Consider the following 22,135-nt stretch of genomic DNA (forward strand, 5'->3'; position numbering starts at 1 on the left):
ACAGGAGAGGCAGTCAGACGCAAGGGCTGGTGCTGGTGTATCCTGGACAACGTGACAGCAGTCTGTGCGGCAGCAAACTGACACCCGGCCCCTCAGCCAGAGAGCACGTGGGAGCGTCTGGGCTCTCACTGAGCCTACACCTTTAGGAAGACAAGAAGCCTTTGTTTCCAGCCTCGCGATTGGCTGCTTGATTGCCATCCCAGCTGACTGCTGGGAGCTGTTCAGAAGTTCTTGAGGAATCTAGCACTTGGTCAGCACTGGGTGCCTGCCCTGGACCCCCAGACTTCACTGAGGAGGTGGGCCTGCTATGTGACAAGGAGGCAGGGTGCTCTCTGTCTGTCTGCCTGCCGTGTGACGGGGAGGCAGGGTGCTCTCTCTGTCTGCCTGCCGTGTGACGGGGAGGCAGGGTGCTCTCTCTGTCTGTCTGCCGTGTGACGGGGAGGCAGGGTGCTCTCTGTCTGCCTGCTGTGTGACGGGGAGGCAGGGTGCTCTCTGTCTGCCTGCTGTGTGACGGGGAGGCAGGGTGCTCTCTGTCTGCCTGCCATGTGACGGGGAGGCAGGGTGCTCTCTCTGTCTGTCTGCCGTGTGACGGGGAGGCAGGGTGCTCTCTCTGTCTGTCTGCCGTGTGACGGGGAGGCAGGGTGCTCTCTCTGTCTGCCTGCTGTGTGACGGGGAGGCAGGGTGCTCTCTCTGTCTGTCTGCCATGTGACGGGGAGGCAGGGTGCTCTCTGTCTGTCTGCTGTGTGACGGGGAGGCAGGGTGCTGTCTCTCTCTGTCTGCCTGCCGTGTGACGGGGAGGCAGGGTGCTCTCTCTGTCTGCCTGCCGTGTGACGGGGAGGCAGGGTGCTCTCTGTCTGCCTGCCGTGTGACGGGGAGGCAGGGTGCTCTCTCTGTCTGCCTGCCGTGTGACGGGGAGGCAGGGTGCTCTCTGTCTGCCTGCCGTGTGACGGGGAGGCAGGGTGCTCTCTCTGTCTGCCTGCCGTGTGACGGGGAGGCAGGGTGCTCTCTCTGTCTGCCTGCCGTGTGACGGGGAGGCAGGGTGCTCTCTCTGTCTGCCTGCCGTGTGACGGGGAGGCAGGGTGCTCTCTCTGTCTGCCTGCCGTGTGACGGGGAGGCAGGGTGCTCTCTGTCTGCCTGCTGTGTGACGGGGAGGCAGGTGCCATGTGCTAACCTACAGTGAGATGGTGCTCCCTGCCTCTCCTGCTGCCTTTCTGGGGGTGTCACTCTGTGTACCAGCTCCTGCTTCTCCTCTGTCTCCAGATGTGATTGCTGTCCCCTTTCATAGGCCCAGTACCTGAGGTAGGAAGAGTGTGTGGACAACCTGTCAGCTGCCACTTAGGGTCAGGCTTTGTGAGACCCCCCCCCTTTCCCTGACGACCCATCCAGCAGTAGAGCACAGAGGCTGCATCTACTATTAGTGGCTTCCCGCCACTCAGTCCCTGAAGCAATCCCCCCACTACCCACAAACCTTGCGTGCATATGCACACCCTGCATCCTGCCAACTGTCATGTACAAATGAAATTTCAGTCTTGTTTCCCTTCTCTTGCTGTTGCTTTTTGTTTAAACCATTTGCAGTGGTTAAGTGCTTACTTATATGGCTCTGAATGTACTTAAACTTGCCAAACTAGAAACATTTCCAACAAAACAAGACCTGTTTCTGTAACCCATAGTGGTCTAGATTACAATGTGATCAGTTTATCAAGTGAAGCTTGATTTTGTGCTCATTTTAATTTTCAGACTTGAATCGTCTTATTCCCCTTCTGTTAAGGAGCCAGAAAGGAAAAGGACAGAGCTGTTTCCAGTGACCCCTGACCAACTGAATCATGAGTCGGAATTGAAGAAGGTACAGAGAGTAACGAGTTCTCCCAGTGAGATCTGAAATCCCCAAACGCAGGGGAGCGTATCACCCTTCACTCTCTCCTTCCCTGTGCTCGCCTGAGATAAAGACCTGCCCATCTGCTGACTCTGCTATTTTTCTGGCGGTGCAGTGGACTCACAAACTGTGGGCCATAGCACCCTGCCTCTTTTCTCTCAGCCCAGCTCTGTCCCTGAGTTATCACAGTGACCGCCTGCTGCCTCATTGCCTCGTTGCTTTGTGTGTGAGCCCCACACTGAATGTGCTGTGCTCTCTAGTCTGAACAGTTGTTCTAACTGAGAGGTGCTGTGAGTTTTCACCTAACAGTGCCTGACACACAAAGTGCCTGGAGAGGGGGGAGTCTTATTACATAGTGGGCATGAACCTTGCCCTGGAGACACAGAGTTGCCCAGGGACCAGCTTGTTCCTGTGGCCACATTTTTCTTTTTTTTCTTAGCCCCCCCCCTTTTATTTGATAGGACAGGAAAAAATTGAGAGGGAAAGGGAATATAGAGAGGAAGAGAAAAAGAGACATACCTCCTTCAGCACTGCTTCACCACTCAAGAAGCTTCTCCCCTGCAGGTGGGGAGTGGGGATTTGAACCTAGGTCCCTGGACATGGTAATGTATGTGCTCATCCACCTGAGCTACCACCCAGTCCCATACTTTGACTTCCTAAGCTGTTAATAGAGACCAGGATTAAATGAGGTGGCTTGTGAAGATGCTGAGAACACACAGCGATGTACAGAAACAGGGGCTTCAGAAACAAGGCAGCCACAGTGGGCCATCTGTGGTTCTCAACTCAAATAAACATAAGTGGTTCCACAGTTCTACATGTGAATGTTGCCTGGACATTTACAATTATTCCAAGACTTGTTTATAATCTTGAGACATTTTTTTTTGCCTCCAGGGTTATTGTGGTGGTTCAGTGCCTGCACCAGGAATCCACTGCTCCCGGAGGCTTTTTTCCCCCTTTTCTTGCCCTTGTTTTTTATTGTTGTAGTGGTTATTATTATTGTTACTGATGATTGATGTCACTGTTGTTGGATAGGACAGAGAGAAATAGAGAGAGGAGGGGAAGACAGAGGGGGAGAGAAAGACAGACACCTGCAGACCTGCTTCACTACCAGTGAAGCAACCACCATGCAGGTGGGGAGCTGGGGGCTCAAACTGGGATCTTTATGCCGGTCCTTGTGCTTCGCACCATGTGCGCTTAACCCGCTGTGCTACCGCCCGGCCCCCCCATCTTGAGACATTCTAATGGTATTCTGGCAGGCAGGCTATGGAAATAGCACAAAGGTTTCTGCAACAGGCTATGGAGCCTGAGGCTTCCAGTGTCCCAAGTTCAATCCCCAGTACCTCCAGAAGCCAGGGTTGAGTAGTGCTCTAGAGAAAGGGGGCGGGTTAAAATTATTCTTTTAGCAATATGTCCTGAAATGCTCACATTAAACTAATAATGTAAAGGTCCACTTTGAGCACACTTTCCCCGAGTGCATCCTGGTAGCTGTTCGGCAGTGTCTACTTACCCTGGCTCTTTCGCTGCACACGTGATCCAGGTTGTGAAGACAGAGGCTCCTGCCAGGGGTTCTTTCTCCAGACATTCTTTTGCAAGTGGCAGGGGCAAAAGGAAGGTTCTATAGATGGTGAATGGGCCCCTTTCCCTGATTGTGGTCACACCACGGGTGACAAGTGTCACGCAGCCTCATCAGTGGTGTGGGTTAGCCACGTGGCCTGTGTGCATGGCAAGTGGTCCTCATAGAACTGGGTGTTCCTGTGGCACCTCTCACCTTCCAAGAGCCCCAGCAGCAGGCTGGATGCACTGCTACAACACACACTTCACTGTGCTCAGACACCCGGTTCCAGCATCATGAGTGCTGGGCAGTGCTGCCCATCTCTCCTTCTCCCTGTCTCTCACCCTCTTAAAAAAGAAAAATTAGCCTTTCAGAGTGGTGCAGTTGTGCTGGCACCCAGTCCCAGCAATAGCCCTGGTGGAAGAGAGAACAAGAAAAGAATGAGGACCAGGCAGTGGTGCACCTGGTTGAGCACACACACACAACAGTGCACAAGGCCTCGGGTTCAAGCCCCAGCCCCCACCTGCAGGGGGAAAGCTTCACGGGTGGTGAAGCAGAGCTGCAGGTGTCTCTGTTTCTTTCCCTCTCTACCTCCCCCTCTCCTCTCAGTTTCTTTCTGTCTCTATCCAATAATAAATAAAAGCATTTTAAAAGAACATAAACTGTAAACCTTTAGAAAAAGAAGAGTGAGAAAGCTTTATCTGCGGCTTGGACAGCAGGGGTGGGCCTGGGGCTGAGCAGAGCCGCTGTGAGTGCTGTGAGCCGCCTGAGCAAAGGTCTGTGTGCTTCCCAAGGTGGCGCAGGTCAGAAGCCAGCAGCATCAGGAGGAGGAGCAGGAGAGGATGAGGACTGAGATCTCAGAGCTGACAGAGGCGCTGCACCAGAAGGAGCTCACCATAGCGTCCGTTAAGAAGAAGGCCGCCCTGCTGGAGAGGCAGCTGAAGATGGAGCTGGAGCTCAAGGAGAAGATCCTGGCCAAGCAGCAGGCACGCTGGCCTGGCGGGGTGGAGGGGCTCCTGGGGACGGCATGCAGTGGGGCGAGGGGCTCATAGGGCGGGGACACAGGGGGCGTTTGGGGAGGGTGCTCCTGAGGACAGTGCAGGGCTGGGGGATGCCTCCTGGGGCTGCAGAAGCTTTGCGGTTGAGATTCTGACAGAGCCTTTTGCAAGGTGCTGCCTGGGGTCCTGCGCCCCACAGAAACAGCAGGTCACCTCCTGGTCTGTCCCAGCTCTCCTGGAGTGTGTCCCCACCCTCGTGTGCTCTGCCTTTCCTCCACACTCCTGCCTTTGAGTATCTGTCCAGCTTCCCTGTACACCCCTCATAGTGTCCGTGTTTATTAGGACTTCCTTATTATGCAGCACCTGCACGTGTACCTTCCATGAGCCTGCTCCCACCACACAGCACCGACTCAAACTGCTCTTCAGACAGACATACAGACAGCGTCAGAGAGAGGAGATACAACAGCACTGGGCTTCCTGCACTGCCTCCCAAGGGAAGCTGGGGCTCGAACCTGGGTCATGCGCATGACAGTGCAGGTCCCCACCTGATGGGAGACAGGCAGACGGAGGAGAGACACCACAGCATGACGCCACTGTCCATAGACCTTCCTTTGCTGCCCACGGTGCTCCCAGGTGGCACTGGGGCTTGAGCCCAGCTTGAGCCCGGCCTCATGCAGGGAGCTACGTGTCGCAGCAGGGATCTCCTGTCCCCATTCTAGAGGTTTTCTAAATACATGCTGAATACAGGAGAGTAGCTCGTATTCAGCAAACACTCATGGAGAAAGTGCAGTTATAACAGTCTACAGTTAAAAACTCTAGGTGGCGTGCAGCCCACTGTTCCACCCTCCCTGCCCTGTCCTCCCGTCCTCCCCTTCCTGCAGATTTACTTTGGTGTGCTCTCAGTTCCTTACTCACAACCACTTTGGGGCCCGCTGTTGGAAGTTGGGGACTATCCGCTCCCGGTGCAGGTTTGGATAGCTTCGAGGAGCATAGGCCCCTGTGCGGTGAGCAGGCAGAGGTTCAGCTTTGTGGGCGGGTGCTGGGGCCCTGATCCCCAGTGCAGAGCAGGCCTGGCCTGTTGTGGGGCCCACCTGTGCTGTGAGGATGGCCTGCCTCTGTGGGCAGGCGTCTCTCCCATGCCGGCTCCCACATCCCCCGGTTATGGTCAAGACACAACATATTTTGTAACTTACAGAAGTAAAATGTTGTGGTTCTGGGCAGCAAGCCTAGGGGCTCAGTGTGGGAGACACATTACCCACACTCCAGCCCCAGCCAGTTCCCATCCACTTATCACCAAACACAGGGCGCCTCCATACAAAAAGCATGTCATAACCGGGTGCGCCCAGGCTGCTGAGTGACAGGCTTCCACTGCCCAGGCTCCTTGGCCCTTACACCGCTCTCCTTGCAGGCTCCAGATGCTAGGTGCAGAGCCACCAGGAGTGAGAACTCACCTCTCAAAGGGATGATGGGCGACCTGGACCCTGGCTGCTGGATGGTAACATGTGCAGTCAGTCCTGGGCCAAGGCTGGTGGGTGGTGACGTATGCAGTCAGCCCCTGTGTGTGGTGACATGTGCAGTCAGCCCCTGTGTGTGGTGATGTGTGCAGTCAGCCCCTGTGTGTGGTGACATGTGCAGTCAGCCCGTGTGTGGTGATTTGTGCAGTCAGCCCCTGTGTGTGGTGACGTGTGCAGTCAGCCCCTGTGTGTGGTGATGTGTGCAGTCAGCCCCTGTGTGTGGTGACATGTGCAGTCAGCCCCTGTGTGTGGTGACATGTGCAGTCAGCCCGTGTGGTGATGTGTGCAGTCAGCCCCTGTGTGTGGTGACATGTGCAGTCAGCCCCTGTGTGTGGTGATGTGTGCAGTCAGCCCCTGTGTGTGGTGACATGTGCAGTCAGCCCCTGTGTGTGGTGATGTGTGCAGTCAGCCCCTGTGTATGGTGACGTGCAGTCAGCCCCTGTGTGTGGTGATGTGTGCAGTCAGTCCCTGTGTGTGGTGACGTGTGCAGTCAGCCCCTGTGAATGGTGACGTGTGCTGTCAGCCCCTGTGTGTGGTGACATGTGCAGTCAGCCCCTGTGTGTGGTGATGTGTGTAGTCAGCCCCTGTGTATGGTGACATGTGAAGTCAGCCCCTGTGTGTGGTGATGTGTGCAGTCAGCCCGTGTGGTGATGTGTGCAGTCAGCCCCTGTGTGTGGTGACGTGTGCAGTCAGCCCCTGTGTGTGGTGACGTGTGCAGTCAGCCCCAGTGTGTGGTGATGTGTGCAGTCAGCCCCTGTGTGTGGTGACGTGTGTAGTCAGCCCCTATGTGTGGTGACGTGTGTAGTCAGCCCCTGTGTATGGTGATGTGTGCAGTCAGCCCCTGTGTATGGTGACGTGTGTAGTCAGCCCCTGTGTGTGGTGATGTGTGTAGTCAGCCCCTGTGTGTGGTGACGTGTGCAGTCAGCCCCTGTGTATGATGACGTGTGCAGTCAGCCCCTGTGTGTGGTGATGTGTGCAGTCAGCCCCTGTGTGTGGTGACGTGTGTAGTCAGCCCCTGTGTGTGGTGACATGTGTAGTCAGCCCCTGTGTATGGTGATGTGTGCAGTCAGCCCCTGTGTGTGGTGACGTGTGCAGTCAGCCCCTGTGTATGGTGACGTGTGTAGTCAGCCCCTGTGTGTGGTGACGTGTGCAGTCAGCCCCTGTGTATGGTGACGTGTGCAGTCAGCCCCTGTGTGTGGTGACGTGTGCAGTCAGCCCCTGTGTATGGTGACGTGTGCAGTCAGCCCTGTGTGTGCTGACATGTGCAGTCAGCCTGTCAGGCCAAGCTGCCCAAGCCCAGGGTGCCAAAGTAGCTCAACATAAGACCTTCTCCTTCCCTCCCTGGTTCTGTTCTTGGACTCGGTCCTGATCATTTCCTCTGCTGTGCTGCTTCCTGCTGGGAGGGCCTCCCCTCCAGCAAAGACACCCTGGGCTGCAGGCAGACTCTCTTGGTAGTGATTCACACCTTGCCTCAGGATGGGGACCAGGACATTGTCCTGTCCATGTGTCTCTGCACCTCACAGCCCCGGCTTCCAAAGAGTCTAGAAGTGAGAATTGATTGATAATGATCAAGGGTTGTGCTACGGGTCTTAACCAGTGCTCAGGACACACACTCTATAAGCAAGCCCTTTTCTCTGATTTCACTGTGAGAAGTAATAGTTAAGTGCTGGTTCTGATGGGTAAACCAGATAACTCTTATTCATTGAATAATATTGATAAGATGCCATTGTTACTGTTTACTTGCTCTGAGAGAAAGTTCTGGTTTAGACTGATTTTCTGCCACTCGGAGAGTAGAAAGGGTAGCAGATGAGTAGTTGCCTGAGCTGGCCTCATTTTCCTCGTCTGAAATGTCTATGATGTGGTGGTGTAACATCACAGGGACAGAGGCACTTGAGGCGTTCTGCACCATTTGGCAGTGCACCTGTGGTTGGAGTTCAGTGTGTAAAAAGCATATAGTGTGTGTGTGTGTGTCCTCCTCTGTCCTTTGGAAGTCTTTGGGCCCCTGGGGAGAAGGGTGGACTGTTTCATTCCTCGCCTGCACATAGGGTCTTACATAGGAAGGGGCTCCGTGACAGTGCGGGTTTATGGGCCTGGAGTGGGATTCATAAGGATGCTGCCCCTGAAGCGAGCACACACTGCATGGAATCTCAGTCACCAAGTCTTATAACAGCTGAGCACACAGTCGCCTTTGATCAAGACGGTCCACTCGTTTTCCATACATAACCGAGTCTACCCATTTTTCTATGTGCTCTGTGAAAACAAGCTGGCTTCCTCATTCCTGATTGCCTCTGCAGCACTTAGCACATACAGATGTAATGGATTTGTTTACAGGAAGCTTCTCTGGCTGTCAGAAAATGGAAAATGGAATGTCATTGGTCTCTGGTTCTCAGTGACACTTGTTAAAACAGTGTGGAATCATGCATGTTTTGTGTGTGGTTGTCATTCACATAGGAAGGTGCCTTTTTTTTTTTTTTTTTGCCTGCAGGATTATTGCTGGGACTCAGTGCCTGCACTACAAAGCCACTGCTCCTGGAGGCCACTTTTTCCCTCTTTGTTGCCCTTGTTGTTGTCATTATTATTGTTGTCATTGCTGTTGTTGTTGGATAGGACAGAGAGAAATGGAAGGGGGGAAGATAGAAAGGGGGGAGAGAAAGACAACTGCAGATCTGCTTAACCACCTGTGAAGCAATCCCCCTGAAGCTGGGGAGCCGGGGGCTTGAACCGGGATCCTTACCCCATGTCTTGCACTTAGCGCCACGTGTGCTTAACCTGCTGTGCTACTGCCCAACCTCCCGGAAGGTGCCTTTTCATTCATTGTTTTTGTATGTGAAGACAGAACTGGACGTTGATCATTGAAATAGTCAATCAGCAGTCCAAAGAGGAAAATCTTAAGATTGAATTTGAAAAGAGTTTAATATAGTTCTTTGTTCTTTTTCTTAAAAGATTCATTTACTGAGTGAGAGAAAGGATGAAAGAGAGCCCGGGCAGCGCTCGAGTTCCATGGCGCCAAGAATCAAACTCAGGACCTCGCGTGCCGGGCCTGCACTGAGCTTCCCCTTGCCAACTCCTTGCTCCTAGAGTTTTCAGCCCACTGTGTTGCTTGGTTAGCACTCGGCAGCTAAAACATTTCTTGAAGAAAATGTGTATTGTGTGTGGAAATTCCAGGATTCCTTACTCTTTTTGAAACACCTGAAATGGACACAGAAGCTTGTAGTTAAATAATGGGGGCAGGCTCTGGTGCTGTGATGTCTCACCCCATCTCTTCTCTCTCTCTCTGCTTCTGTCTGGATGAAAAGGCTGAGAAAGTGCACAGCTCCACACATGCCACAGAAGGAATCAGTTTACCATGAGGTTCTTGTATTGACGCAGACCTATGGTTGCATTTATTAAATTTTCTTTCATACCAGGAAAGCGTCATAAAATAATATTTAATCAGAATTTATTTTAAAAGACTGGTTTGTCTTTTACAGCCCACACAATGTGTTACGTAAAATAATAGCATGAAGAGTAACGCCCTCACCAGTTGCTAAAGCATTCTTTCACATGTAGAAAACACACCAACCTCAAAACATGGTTGTAATCTGTGCATCTATGGAATCAACTTGTTGCCTGTTATTGTTGATAACAGGCCTGGACTTAGAAGGACAAAAGGCATGTCTGAAATGCTGTCACTCATTGTCAGTGAGCCTTATGCCCTGTGTCCAAGCATGGTAGAGCCAGGAGGTTTGGATGTTTCAAAAATACAGGAAGAGATGAAATATTAGGGAGGATAAGCCAGGAGGTGGAGAAAATGGACTTGTGGCAGAAGCCACCAGAAATGCAAGATGGGTTTTGTCACCTGAGAGCCACCTGAGGGTGCAGGGGAAAGAGGAATCCTCAGTGCCTGAAAGGTCAGAGAAGCCTGAGGACCCAGGGAGCAGCAAGGCAGCAAGGCGGAGAAGGTTTTTCAGTACCAGCCATGTAGATATGCCTGGGAGTCTCTCTGTTCACACTCAAACGCCTACTTCATTACAGTACTTAGAAATTTGTGGGTTTTTATAAAATCATTATGACTGTTATCAATTACTTTAAACCAACACCAGCTCCCAGTCACAGTTCAGATCAAGTTCTGTAGAAAGAGCTTGAATAAAACTGCAACAGTCAAAATGTTTCAGAAGTTTCTGAATCTTTTCCCTGGCCTTTTCAAGCAAATGAGTGAGCGTTTTCCTGCTATGTTCTCGGCCAGTCTGCTCCCACTTTAGAGTTAGTGGTCCTTGCTGCTTTAGTGCACTCTCAGCGGGGCAGGTGTAGGGCAGCCTGGTGGCTGGGCCAGCAGACAGAGCACACCTTGGGGCCCTTCTTTGCAGGCACCTTCGTCTGTAGGGATGGAAGCACAACCCCATGTATTTCATGAAAACTTACCCTCCTAGGGTAGGGCCTTTTTTTTGTTGTTGTTTGTTTGTTTGTTTGTTTGTTTGTTTGTTTTTGTTTTTTGGCTTCCAGGGCTATCACTGGGTTATTGCCTGCTCTATGAATCCATTGCTCCTGGAGGCACTTCCCCACCTTTTGTTGCCCTTGTTGTTTATTGTTGTTGTTGTTATTGCTGTCACTGTTGTTGAGTAGGACAGAGAGAAATGGAGAGAGGAGGAAAGACAGGGGGAGAGAATGACAGACACCTGCAGACCTGCTTCACCACCCATGTTGTGACTCTCCTGCAGGTGGGGAGCCGGGGGCTTGACCTGGGATCTTAACGCCGGTCCTTGTGCTTCACACCATATGCGCTTAACCTGCTGCACTGCTGCCCGGCCCCCTTATTGGACCTTGTTTTTAATGTGTTGCTAGGGAATAAACCCATGACTTCACGCATGCTCCACACCACTGTCCAGTCCCTCATTCTTTGAGGCAGGAGTAGAGAGAGATACACAGAGAGAGGAGAAACACAATATCATTCCACCAGCCACTGAGTTCCCTAGCACTTTCCATGGCACTTCTGTGTGGTGCCAGGGCTGGAACCCAAAGTTCATGCATGGCAAGGTGTGTTCTCTACCGGTTGAGCTGTCTCCCACACCCTGCTATCAAAATGAGGCCTTTCAAAGATGTACTAGTATCCACATTATACTACAAAGCAAACAGAAAATGGAGTCAGGGGCTGACTGATGGCACACTTGGTAGAGTTCACATATTACCATGCACAAGGACAAGTTCAAGCCCCAGGCCCCCACCTACAGGAGGAAGCTTGATGGTGGAACAGTTGTTTCCCCTCTCTGTCTCCTTCTCTATCAAAAAGAAATACATACATAAATAAAAGCATGAAGTCCTGAGTTCAACACCTGGCTTTATACATGCTCAAGTGATGTTCTCGCCCCCCATGTTAATAAATAAATAAGGAAATAGACCTTTTATAAAATGTAGTCAGTAGGATTGGCCTTCAAAGCAAAAGATAAAGCATGCAAAGGTTTTTAATATGTGAAGCGTGTACCTTCCTACCCTTATTCATCAGTGTTGACACTGATATGCTAATGTAATTCAAAGTGGAGATTTGTCCTAAGTTTGTGATTGGCTTTGGCAGGTGAGAGGGCATATAAAGCTCTCAGTGTAGGGCCACAGGGCAGGAAAGGGCCGTGCAGACTCACACAAAGCATTTTCTTTTTTTAATATTTATTTATTCCTTTTTATTGCCCTTGTTGTTTTTTATTGTTGTCGTTGTTGTTGGATAGGACAGAGAGAAATGGAGAGAGGAGGGGAAGACAGAGGGGGAGAGAAAGACAGACATCTGCAGACCTGCTTCACTGCCTGTGAAGCGACTCCCCTGCAGGTGGGGAGCCGGGGCTCGAACCGGTATCCTTACGCCGGTACTTGTGCTTTGCACCATGTACGCTTAACCCGCTGCGCCACCGCCCGACTCCCTACACCAAGCATTTTTGTGTGTTTCCATGTGAGAACATCTCCTGTTTCTTAAGACTTTGTGAGGAGAAAACTAGAGTTTCCCTAGGAATCATCTTACAGCATTTCATGAAAATAGTGCCAGGGGCTTCTCTTCTTGCTCTTGGTCTCCATGCTGGGATCCAGACGTATCCTCACTCTGTTCTGAACACTCAGAGCTGAGTGGCACCTGTTGGGAGTGACGGATATGAGTGCCCTTGTGTATGGCCTGGCACAGCCACAGCCACCAATTGGAGCATAGAACAGCCCTGACCAGACCAACCCACAATTCCTGGCACCAGGCCGATGCACATGGTAAAGAAAACATATTACCAGGCTTAAGGACCCAGGTTCAACCCCCCAGCCCCCACCTGCAGGGGGGAAGCTTCATGAGCAGTGAAGCAGGTCTGCAGGTACCTCTCTCTAACACTCTCCCTCTCTCTATTTCTGTCTCTAGCATAAAAAAGAAATAAAAACTACCACCAGAGTCCTGCCTAATTCTAAATAATAACTTTTCACACACACACACACACACACACACACACACACACACACACATATATATATATATATATATATATATATATATATATATATATATCACCTGCCACCAGGAATACTGGAATCCACACGAAGGCACAGAAGCCCAGTGATAACCTTGGTGACAAAAAAAAGAAAAAATAAGATGGTGTCAGCCAGCTGTGGGCAGTCAATGTATGACTTCCTGTAATTATAGGCTTCATTGGTTAAGCTTGTGAAAGGGAGAGAGAGGCCCCACAGCACTGCTCCACCACTTTTGAAGGTTCCCCTTTGCATGGTGCTCCAATGTGGCGGGGGGCTCAAATCCAGGTGCTTGCACATACGAAGTGTGTGCTCTGCTCTGCCAGGTGAGCCTGAATATGTACTATTTAATCCAAACAGTTCCTTGTGGTTTCTTTCCTTTCTATTGTATTGGATAAGACAGAGAGAAATTGAGAGGGGAAGGGAGAGGAGAGAAAGGGACAGAGAGACATAGAGAGACCGACTTGCAGACCTGCTTTACTGCTCATGAAGTGACCCCATTATAGGTGGGGAGCAGGACCTCAAACCCAGGTCCTTGCACATGATAATATGCGCACTTAATCAAATACACTACCACCCTGCCCCCAGTTTTATTGTTTTTCAAGGTTTATTTATTATTTGTTAAGACAGAGAAATTGAGAGGGGAAGAGGAGAAAGGGAGAGAGAAGAGACACCCTGCTCCACTGCTCCTGAAGCTTCCCCTGCAGGTGGGAGCTTGAACCTGGATCCTCGCACAGGTGCACCACGGCCCGGCCCAGTTTCTCTCAAACTGAGCCGTGTGCAGATTCTGGGTTTATCGTGAGAAGGCGTGCATGATGGAAATCTGGGGTGCAGTTGGTCTGCTGTGAGCGTAGGACATGCTGGTGCTGAAGTAGTAGCCTGTGGGGCTGGGGGCTCTACTGTTCCCTCTCTGCTGAGTGGTCAGCACAGCCATGGGGGGCATGAGGAGTGGCATGGAGGGCCACAGCCTGGCCTCAAGTGGGAGGGCCTGCCCAGCACCCAGTCAGATGCACAGAAGGCCCAACCCACTTGTGACAGGTTCCCAGTGACAGTTTACTTTGTTCTCCAGAGCATGGACTTCACTAACCGGGAGCACGCCAGGCACACATCTATCAACAAGCTGGAATGTGAGAACGAGCGGCTCCGCAGTGACCTGGCAAGGCTTCAGGCCTACGGGGAGACCAGCCGCCACGCCTGCCACAGCCACGTCAAGAACGAGCAGAGCACAGACAGGTACGCACCGCCATCATCAGGCAGAGGCGTGCCTGTCTGAGCAGCTCTGTTGGACAGCAACGCTGTTTCTGTGGGATTCCGAGCTGTCACAGCAGCGAGGTGGCTCTAGCCAGGCAGGCCTGAGTGGCAGCTGTGGTACACAAAGTGTAGCTGTCTGCACCGGCGGCATTCATACCAGGGGCTCAGGAGGTGTGTGTGTGTGTGTGTGTGTGTGTGTGGTCTCAGAAGGCTGCCGTTTCCCACTGTAAGACTCCACAGAGGGCCCAGGGAGGTAGGGGATCGTGCACCCCGTGTGCTGCTCTGTCAGCCTCAGCAGTGCTAAGGAACCCTAACCCAGGTCTGCACACGCTGTTCTGTGGAGCAGAGTGACAGCTGATCTTAGCCTCTGCAGACCCTCAGGCTCCCGCTGACAGGGAGGGGTCACCGTTACATCTGTGAGAACGAGGGAAGAGCACGCAGTTCTGTTTAAAACCTCTGATCTCATAGCTATTCTTGCACTCACAGAACTGGTGGCGGGTATGCTTCTCAGCCGCTCAGTGGCTAAAAGTGTGGGCAGAGGGCTAAGCTGGTGTCTCTGCGGCAGCCAGCAGGGCGTGTGGTGCCCGCTCCCGGGATGTGCTGGGGCCTTGGCTGTGTGGTGCAGCCTGGGTGTCAGGAGGGCAGGTCTGACCCCAGGGAGAGGTATCCTAGTGCATGTACTCCATCAGGGCAGAATAAACCCTGGTGGGTGGAGGTTCGGTCCCCGAGTTAGGTCCCTGTGCAGTTTCCTCAGAGGGGAAGCAAGCCACTTTGAGGGGCAGAGCACCCTGCCTGGCTGTGCAGTGAGGGGGCACCTCGGGAGGGTGCGCTGGAGTGCAGACAGGAAGCCAGTGGTTGCCCCTTGTAGCCAGTGAAGGGCGCTGTGTGGAAGTGCCAGGCCTCCTGCTCCGGGGGTGGCGGCTGCTGGGCCAGCGGGGGCCTTTCTGTTGGCAGCTTCGTGGTGGTGTCTCGCTGTGCTGGCGTTAGTGGTTTGCACGGCCCAGAGTAAGTGTGGCCCTGTGAGCCCTGGGGGACACCGTGGGGACACTGTGGGCACAGCTGGGGCTTGCGGTTGCCAGCCTGTGGTGTCCTGCGTGGGCTTCCCACAGTGAGAACAGTTGGTATTTTTCAGATAGAGGATGAGAGATGAGACAGAGACAGAGTAGGAGAGACTCCACAGCACCACTCCACTGGCCGCCACGCCTCCCTGTGCAGGTGCTCCTGAGTGATGTCTGGGGCTTGAGCCAGTTCCCTGTGTGAGTTCCACTGGGTGAGCTATCACCCAGCACCCTTAAGAGAACTTGGAGGTGGCTATGCTCAGCACCTGGTGTTAGGTGATTTTACATAGCGTCTTAATAGCTGTTCTTTAGAAGAGCTTGTCAGATATGAAGATGACTGAAGTGAAAGTGCTATACTTCATGATGTAGTCTTTCCATCTCTACAACTTATCGGTCTTGTAATAAAAAGAATGTCCATCTATAAATCTTAGTAATCAAAACCATGACATTGTTACTATCCAGTCAAAGCTAACTGGATAGTTGAGGTAATTATTTAGATAAATGAGGAGAAATGATACTTTCCCTGAAGTCTGTAGTTTTCTGCCCCCCTCCCTACTGATCTTGGAAGTATACATGAAAGCCTCACTACAGTGGAGAGAAAGGTTTAGATGGAAAGCTTTGCAGATGCACATATAATTGTTATGATTCTATTGGAATTGTGGGGTGCTTCATCTTATTGTGCGCATTATAAACTATTTCAGTCTAATTTGCTGTTCTGTTTCCATGGTAATTATGGTTAGAGAGAATGGATTTAAAAAAAAATTTCACGATGACTAAAAATGGAATGCATGTTGTGTTTGTTTTTATGCACTAATTTACTTTACAGATGCCTCACTTAACTTTTATTGCTATTTGTATGCATAGCTTGGAAAGTGTTTGCAAAATAAAGAAACGAGTTTCTTTGGATAAGAACAGAGAACGATGGGGCCAATGAAACAGCTCCCTGGGTAAGGCCCTCTCTGCGGTGCACAGGAACGAGGCTGCAGCCCTGGTTCCACCGAGGTGGGCTGGGGGTGGGGGTGTCAGTGCTCTGCTGGCCCTCCCTCTCTCTGGCTGACAAAAACAAAAGTTAGCCTGGAGCAACAAAGCCCCATTGATAACCAAAACAAAACACAGAAAAAAAAATCAATATTTTTAATTGTATGCAATTAAAATGTGAAGGCTTTAAAAATGGCTAATCAGAACTTCTGAAGAGTTTGAATCTTTAGTAAAAGAAAACACATAATTTTTAAATTATAGGGAATTTTATAGTTTCACGGTCTTCAAAATTAATTTTTTTTCCTTGCCTCCAGGATTATCACTGAGGCTTACTACTGGCACTATGAATCCACTGCTCCTGGTGGCTGTTTTTTTTTTCATTTTACTGGATAGGACAGAGAGAAATTGAGAGAGGAGGGGAAAGAGGGAAAAGAAAGATAGATACCTGCAGAGCTGCTTTCCCACTTGTGAAGCGTCCACCCTGCAGGTGGGGAGCCGGGGGCTTGAGCCTGTATCCTTGCACAGGTCCTTGTGCTTCGTACTATGTGCACGGAACCAGATGCACCACTGCCCAGCCCCCTTCAATATGAAATCTAATCCTTACTTACTTATTTATTCATTCATTCCCTTTTGTTACCCTTGTTTTATTGTTGTAGTTATTATTGTTGTTATTAATGTCATCATTGTTGGATAGGACAGAGAGAAATGGAGGAGGGGAAGACAGGGAGAGAGAAAGACAGACACCTGCAGACCTGCTTCACCGCCTGTGAAGTGACTCCCCTGTGGGTAGGGAGCTGGGGGCTCGAACCAGGATCCTTATGCCAGTTTTTGCACTTTGCACCGCCTGCACATAACTCACTACGCTACTGCCCGACTCCCTAAACCTAATTTTTAAATGAGTTTTCAGACAGATACTGAGTCCCAAATGGACCCCATACTATTGGACCCTCTTTGTGTAAAGTTCTAGTGTGACTTGACTTGGTTCTCAGTTTCAGTATTTGTTTGCTAGTGAGCATACTCCAGATTGAGCCCTCACTGGTCTTTCACTCATTCCCATCTCCCATCCTGTCTGTCAGCACACAAAGCACTTCCCTGTGCCTGTTGTCCAAATGGCAGAGCTCTGTTCTCACAACATGAAAACATGAAGTCACAGAAAGGCCTGCTCAGGGCCAGGTAGCAAGTCTGGAAACCGTAGGAGAAGGCAGAATTTAAATGTGCAGTACATGTTATTAATCCTAGGAGGAATTAGAATTTTTATTATACAGACTTGTCCCAGCATTTGAAGAAGGGCACTTTTGTTGAGACTCATGTAAAGGCTAAGTGAAATCTTGAGACCAGAAAGAGTATTTAGAGCTCTCAAGGGCACCAGTGTTAGCTGTCTTGAGATTTTTCTCAAGCTGTTTATAACTGAATGAAAGATACAAAAGGAAGTGGAAAGGAATACAGGCAGGCAAAGGAAAGTAGGATAGTGAATATTGTTAATCAGTTCACATATTTTTTAAATTTTTTATTTTATTTTTATTAATTTTCCCTTTTGTTGCCCTTCTTGTATTTATTGTTGTTGTAGTTATTGTTGATATCATCATTGTTAGTTAGGACAGAAAGAAATGGAGAGAGGAGAGAAAGACAGAGAGGGGGAGAGAAAGACATACTCCTACAGATCTGCTTCACTGTCTGTAAAGAGACCCCCTTGCAGGTGGGGAGCCAGGGGCTCAAACAGGGATCCTTGCGCTGGTCCTTGCACTTCGCGCCATGTGTGCTTAACCTGCTGCGCTACCGCCCAACCCCACATCTTTTAAGTACAGTGGAAATTATCCATTAGTACACTTTTCAAAACAGACCTAGATAAGAAGCAGCAACATTTTGCCATTTGCCCCACTTAGATGCCTAGAAGTTAAAGCCTCAGTTACATGGTCAGACAGGCCCCATGGTAAGCATACCCATGCCTTCTCTTTCAGGCTTGGACAAGGCAGTGTGACCAAGAGCGCCACGCCTCCATTGCCACCTCCATTTCAAAGCAAAGAAGGAACCAGCCCTTTGTGGAATGAGGACTACACTTTCCCACTGGTGAGCCGCTGGCTGACAGGTCGCCTTTTCCTCTTGGGCATTTCTCTGCTCTTACACCCATTCCTCTATGGTGATCTTTGCACAGTTGCTAAATATGTAACCTTTTGAGGGATCGGGCTGTGGCACACCCAGTAGAACACAGGTGCAGCCTTGCATGAAAACCTGGGTTCAAATCTTTCGTCTCCACCTGCAGAGTGGTGGAGCAGTGCTACAGGCTTCCCTTTTCCTCTCTTACTCCCCCTCTATTTCTCTGTCTCTATGGAAAAACAAAGACCACCAAGAACAACAGATTTCTCATGCAGGTATTAAGCCCTGGTGATTACCCTGGTGGCAAAAAAAAAAAAAAGTTGTCCCTTGAATTGGACCTCCCTAGTTGGGTGTGTGTTGTGTGCACCTCTGCACAGCAGATGAAAGCAGTGGTGCCAGGATGCCACTTACTGTGGTCTGCTGAGCATAGGCCAGAGTGCAGGCCAGGTGGAATCAGCTTTGAATGCCAGTGGCTGGGCCCTTCAGTCACTGGTACTCTTAAAGGACATGGTGGGGTGATCTTCTCAGTCCCTCTCCCATAGGTGTTCCCCACCCTGACACACAGGGGCAAGGATGCTGGTTTGAGTTGTCTTTCCAGGCTTCATACCTTCTTGTCTTACCTGGCTGTAGGGATATGACCATTGAGTGGTGGAGGTGGCATTGTGGGCCACATGCCAGCCACAGAGGGACAGCCACACTGTCTGGAGGAAGTGTGGTCCCTGCTAGAAGAGAGGTCTGCAGTGCCCCTAAGGACAAACAGACCCCATTGTGCCCCCCTAGCTTGCATCCTCTGAGTGGAGCTTGGTGGTGGCCCAGTGGATACCCTGCCTCCTCAGGAAGGGACCGGTCTGTAGGTCATCATCTGTGAGCTCTGATGGGGCTGCACAGGCTTGCCAGCAGGACACTGACTGGAGTTTGCATTGGGGGTTTGCTTGCTGTGAGAGCCCTGATGCTGGTTGTCTCCTGGGGTAGCCCTCAGCCATGGTGGTTGCTGGGCTGTGTTGGTGAAACGGTGTGTGTGGCATACCTCAGTGCCCCTGTGGGCTACAAACAGCTCTGAGCTCACACCACCAGCCCCCACACCTGGTTTACTCCAAGCAGAGATGTGCCCACCCTGGCTTCTTGCCACCAGGGTCATCACTGGGGTTTCATGGCTGCGGTATCCCTTTCATCCTGTCGGGCAGACACAGTCTCTCTCCCTGTCTTTCAAAATAGAGGATGAGAGACAGAAAGGTAGAGAGACACCACAGCATTGCTTCAGCACTCATGAAGCTCTCCCTGTAGGTGTTTCATGTTGCGGCCAGGAGCCTGAACCCTGGTTCTCATGCACAGCCATGTGCATGCTGTACCTGGTGAGGCCAGTATCCCCCTTGAAAGTTAATTTTTTTTTTTTTGCCTGCAGGGTTATCACTGGGGTTGCTTGCTGTTGGTGCCTACACTACAAATCCACTTCTCCTCAAGGCCACTTTTTCCCCTATTGTTGCCCTTGTTGTTTATCATTGCTGGTGCTATTATTATTGTTGTTATTGTTGTTGTATAGGACAGAGAGAAATTGAGAGGGGGGAGAGAAAGACAGACACCTGCTCCCTTCCCTGAATATGCTCCCAGAGAATGTGCACTCTGCCTTTTTGGAGTTGCCTGTTCTAGATGAAGCCATTGTGTGTTCTAGGTAGGCTCCTGCTCTAGCCAGTGGAAACTATGGAATCCACTCCTGGAGTTTTCTAGTGTATTGGTCTGTGATGTTCAGTTTTTGAGGATTTTCAGGCCAAGCACCCCCATAGAGGGAGTGGGCAGACGCAGTGTGTCCTTAGGAGGTGCCGTGTTTGAGTGAGTCGGCAGCAACAGCCTGAGTGTTCATGTCCATGCTTCTTTCTTCTCCAGTCTCCCCCTGACCCAGCCTTCCCAGCTTCTGTGGCTGCACAGCACTTCCTTCTGGAGGAGGAGAAGAGAGCAAAGGACCTGGAGAAGCTGCTGAATACACACATTGACGAGCTGCAGAGACACACAGGCCTGACACTGAACAGATACACCAGGCTCAGGCACAGCAGGCACATATGAGCTTCATTCACCATTTATCAGCCCCACCACTCAGGGAAAAAGCTCCAGCAAAACACTTACTAAGCTGATCAGTGGAACTGAGAAGTATTTTTAAATCATGTAATCCGGGCAGCTAGAGAATAGTATCTTTTATATAAAGCTGCTTGTATTTCTGTATTAACAAAGCTAATTATCTGACTATAGAGTTACTGTAAAATAAACATGATTGATTGAAAAGATTTTTTTTTTAGTCTTCAAGGCCACTTTGGAAGCTGATATGCTGCCTGAAAGCCCAGCCCTCCACAGCAGCAGAGTGAGTGGGAAGGCACGGTGCTCCAGCATGAGCCAGTCTGTGCCTGCTCAGCAGCGCCACCTGTGAGAATGAAAGACTTCTTGTAATGAAAAATATCAACTATTTGAACTATGTAAACATCCTAAAATTTCTGTTAGAAAAAAAATAGAGCTTTATTATTTCTGCGTTCACCTTTGTAATGTCTGTTTAAGCACAACAAACCACACAGAAAGTTATCCACAACTTCGGACACGTGTGCCAGAAAGTGATGCTTCTCCCACATGGGCATGAACACCAGGGAGGAGACAGCATTTCTGCCTGTCTTTGCTACAGTCAGGGATAGAAATGCCAAGTTGCACGGGACAGTGACAACCTGGTCAGTAAACAGTACAGCCAGGTGCCCACTACAGGCAGAATGACAGTCTTCTCACACCCACAGCTAGAGGCTGCAAACTTTCCAGCTTGCTTTGTAGTCCTCCGTTGCCCTGTTTTTGTTTTGTTTTTCCTCTTTGAAGAAACGGAGACTTGGAGCCAGGTGATAGAGCAGCGGGTTAAGCACAGGTGGCACAAAGCACAAGGACCAGCGTAAAGATCCCAGTCTGAGTCCTCAGCTCCCCACCTACAGGGGGTCGTTTCACAAGCAGTGAAGCAGGTCTGTAGGCGTCTATCTTCCTCCCCCTCTCTGTCTTCTCATCCTCTCTCCACTTCTCTCTGTCCTATCCAACAACGACATCAATAACAACAACAATAATAACTGCAACAATAAACAAGGGCAACAAAAGGGAAAAAATAGCCTCCAGGACCAGTGGATTGGTAGTGCAGGCACCGAGCCCCACCAACAACCCAAGAGGAAAAAAAAGAAACAGAGACTCCGCATCCTGGAAGGCTAGCCAAGATGCTGTGGTGGGAACACAAGCTCTGACTGTAGGTGATTCCGCCACGTGGCTTTTCAGAGCTCCTGATGGCGGCACAAGGCCTGTGTTACCCGGCTCAGAGCCGGCCAGCTCCTGGGCCTGCGGTCTCGGCCCAGTTCAGAAGCGCGGCGATTGTTCGGCTCCGCCAGGGCCCCGGAGTTGGCAGCACCCGACCAGCACAACGCACCGGGGACGCGGTGACCCGGCGGGGCTTTTAGGTGGATCTGCGGTTTAAGGCCTGGAGAGGGAAGCGGTTCTCGGTGTTTGCTGATAGGCAGAACTTGCGAGGCGAGGCGCGGGAGGGAAATGCCTCCCGCCAGCAGGTGATGCTGGTTGTCCGACGGGAAGGGTGGGGCGCCCAGGGCAGCACACCCGTGTCCGTGCTGGGAAGGCGGAGGCGGGTGGCCCTCCGCACCTGTGTCACCCCTTGTGTGCGGGGACGCCATGTGGCTTCTGTGCACGCGGTGCGAGGGACACTGCTGCGTGTGGCAGCCCACTGGGCAGCACAGGTGGGACTGGGGGACGACCCGCACCTCGCTGCTGGGGCTGTGGAGCGCGTGGCTGCCCAGCTCGTACAGGGAGCCACTGGGGAGTGGGCGGCAGGCGTGGGCTGTCCTGCGTGCGTGTGTGCTGTCCTGCGTGTGCTGTCCTGAGTGTGAGCTCTCCTGCGTGCGTGTGTGCTGTCCTGCGTGCGTGTGTGCTGTCCAGCGTGCGCGTGTGCTGTCCTGTGTGAGCTGTCCTGTGTGCGTGCCGGCTGTCCTGCGTGCGCATGTGGGCTGTCCAGCGTGCGTGTCGGCTGTCCTGCATGCGTGTGGGCTGTCAGCGTGCGTGTGTGTTGTTCTGCGTGCGTGTGGGCTGTCTTGCGTGCGTGTGGGCTGTCCAGCGTGCGCGTGTGCTGAGTGTGAGCTGTCCTGCGTGCGCATGTGAGCTGTCCTGCGTGCGTGTGTGCTGTCCTGCGTGTGCTGTCCTGAGTGTGAGCTCTCCTGCGTGCGTGTGTGCTGTCCTGCGTGCGTGTGTGCTGTCCAGCGTGCGCGTGTGCTGTCCTGTGTGAGCTGTCCTGTGTGCGTGCCGGCTGTCCTGCGTGCGCATGTGGGCTGTCCAGCGTGCGTGTC

At 51.4% G+C, this 22,135-nt stretch overlaps 1 protein-coding gene across 1 annotated transcript in view; it reads left to right on the top strand.

Moving 5' to 3' along the window:
• The window catches only part of DEUP1 (deuterosome assembly protein 1), a 39,382-nt gene extending 19,082 nt beyond the window's left edge, over window positions 1-20,300 (top strand). Inside the window, exons 9-14 of the mRNA XM_060179663.1 lie at window positions 1,738-1,843; window positions 4,220-4,411; window positions 5,832-5,918; window positions 13,469-13,632; window positions 17,645-17,753; window positions 19,662-20,300. Of these exons, the coding sequence (XP_060035646.1) occupies window positions 1,738-1,843; window positions 4,220-4,411; window positions 5,832-5,918; window positions 13,469-13,632; window positions 17,645-17,753; window positions 19,662-19,838 (835 nt within the window). The 3' untranslated portion in view covers window positions 19,839-20,300. The remainder of the gene's footprint in view (window positions 1-1,737; window positions 1,844-4,219; window positions 4,412-5,831; window positions 5,919-13,468; window positions 13,633-17,644; window positions 17,754-19,661) is intronic.
• The last annotated feature ends 1,835 nt before the right edge of the window (window positions 20,301-22,135 follow it).

This window comes from Erinaceus europaeus, chromosome 20 (genome assembly GCF_950295315.1).
Source record: "Erinaceus europaeus chromosome 20, mEriEur2.1, whole genome shotgun sequence".
NCBI classification, from domain to species: domain Eukaryota; kingdom Metazoa; phylum Chordata; class Mammalia; order Eulipotyphla; family Erinaceidae; genus Erinaceus; species Erinaceus europaeus.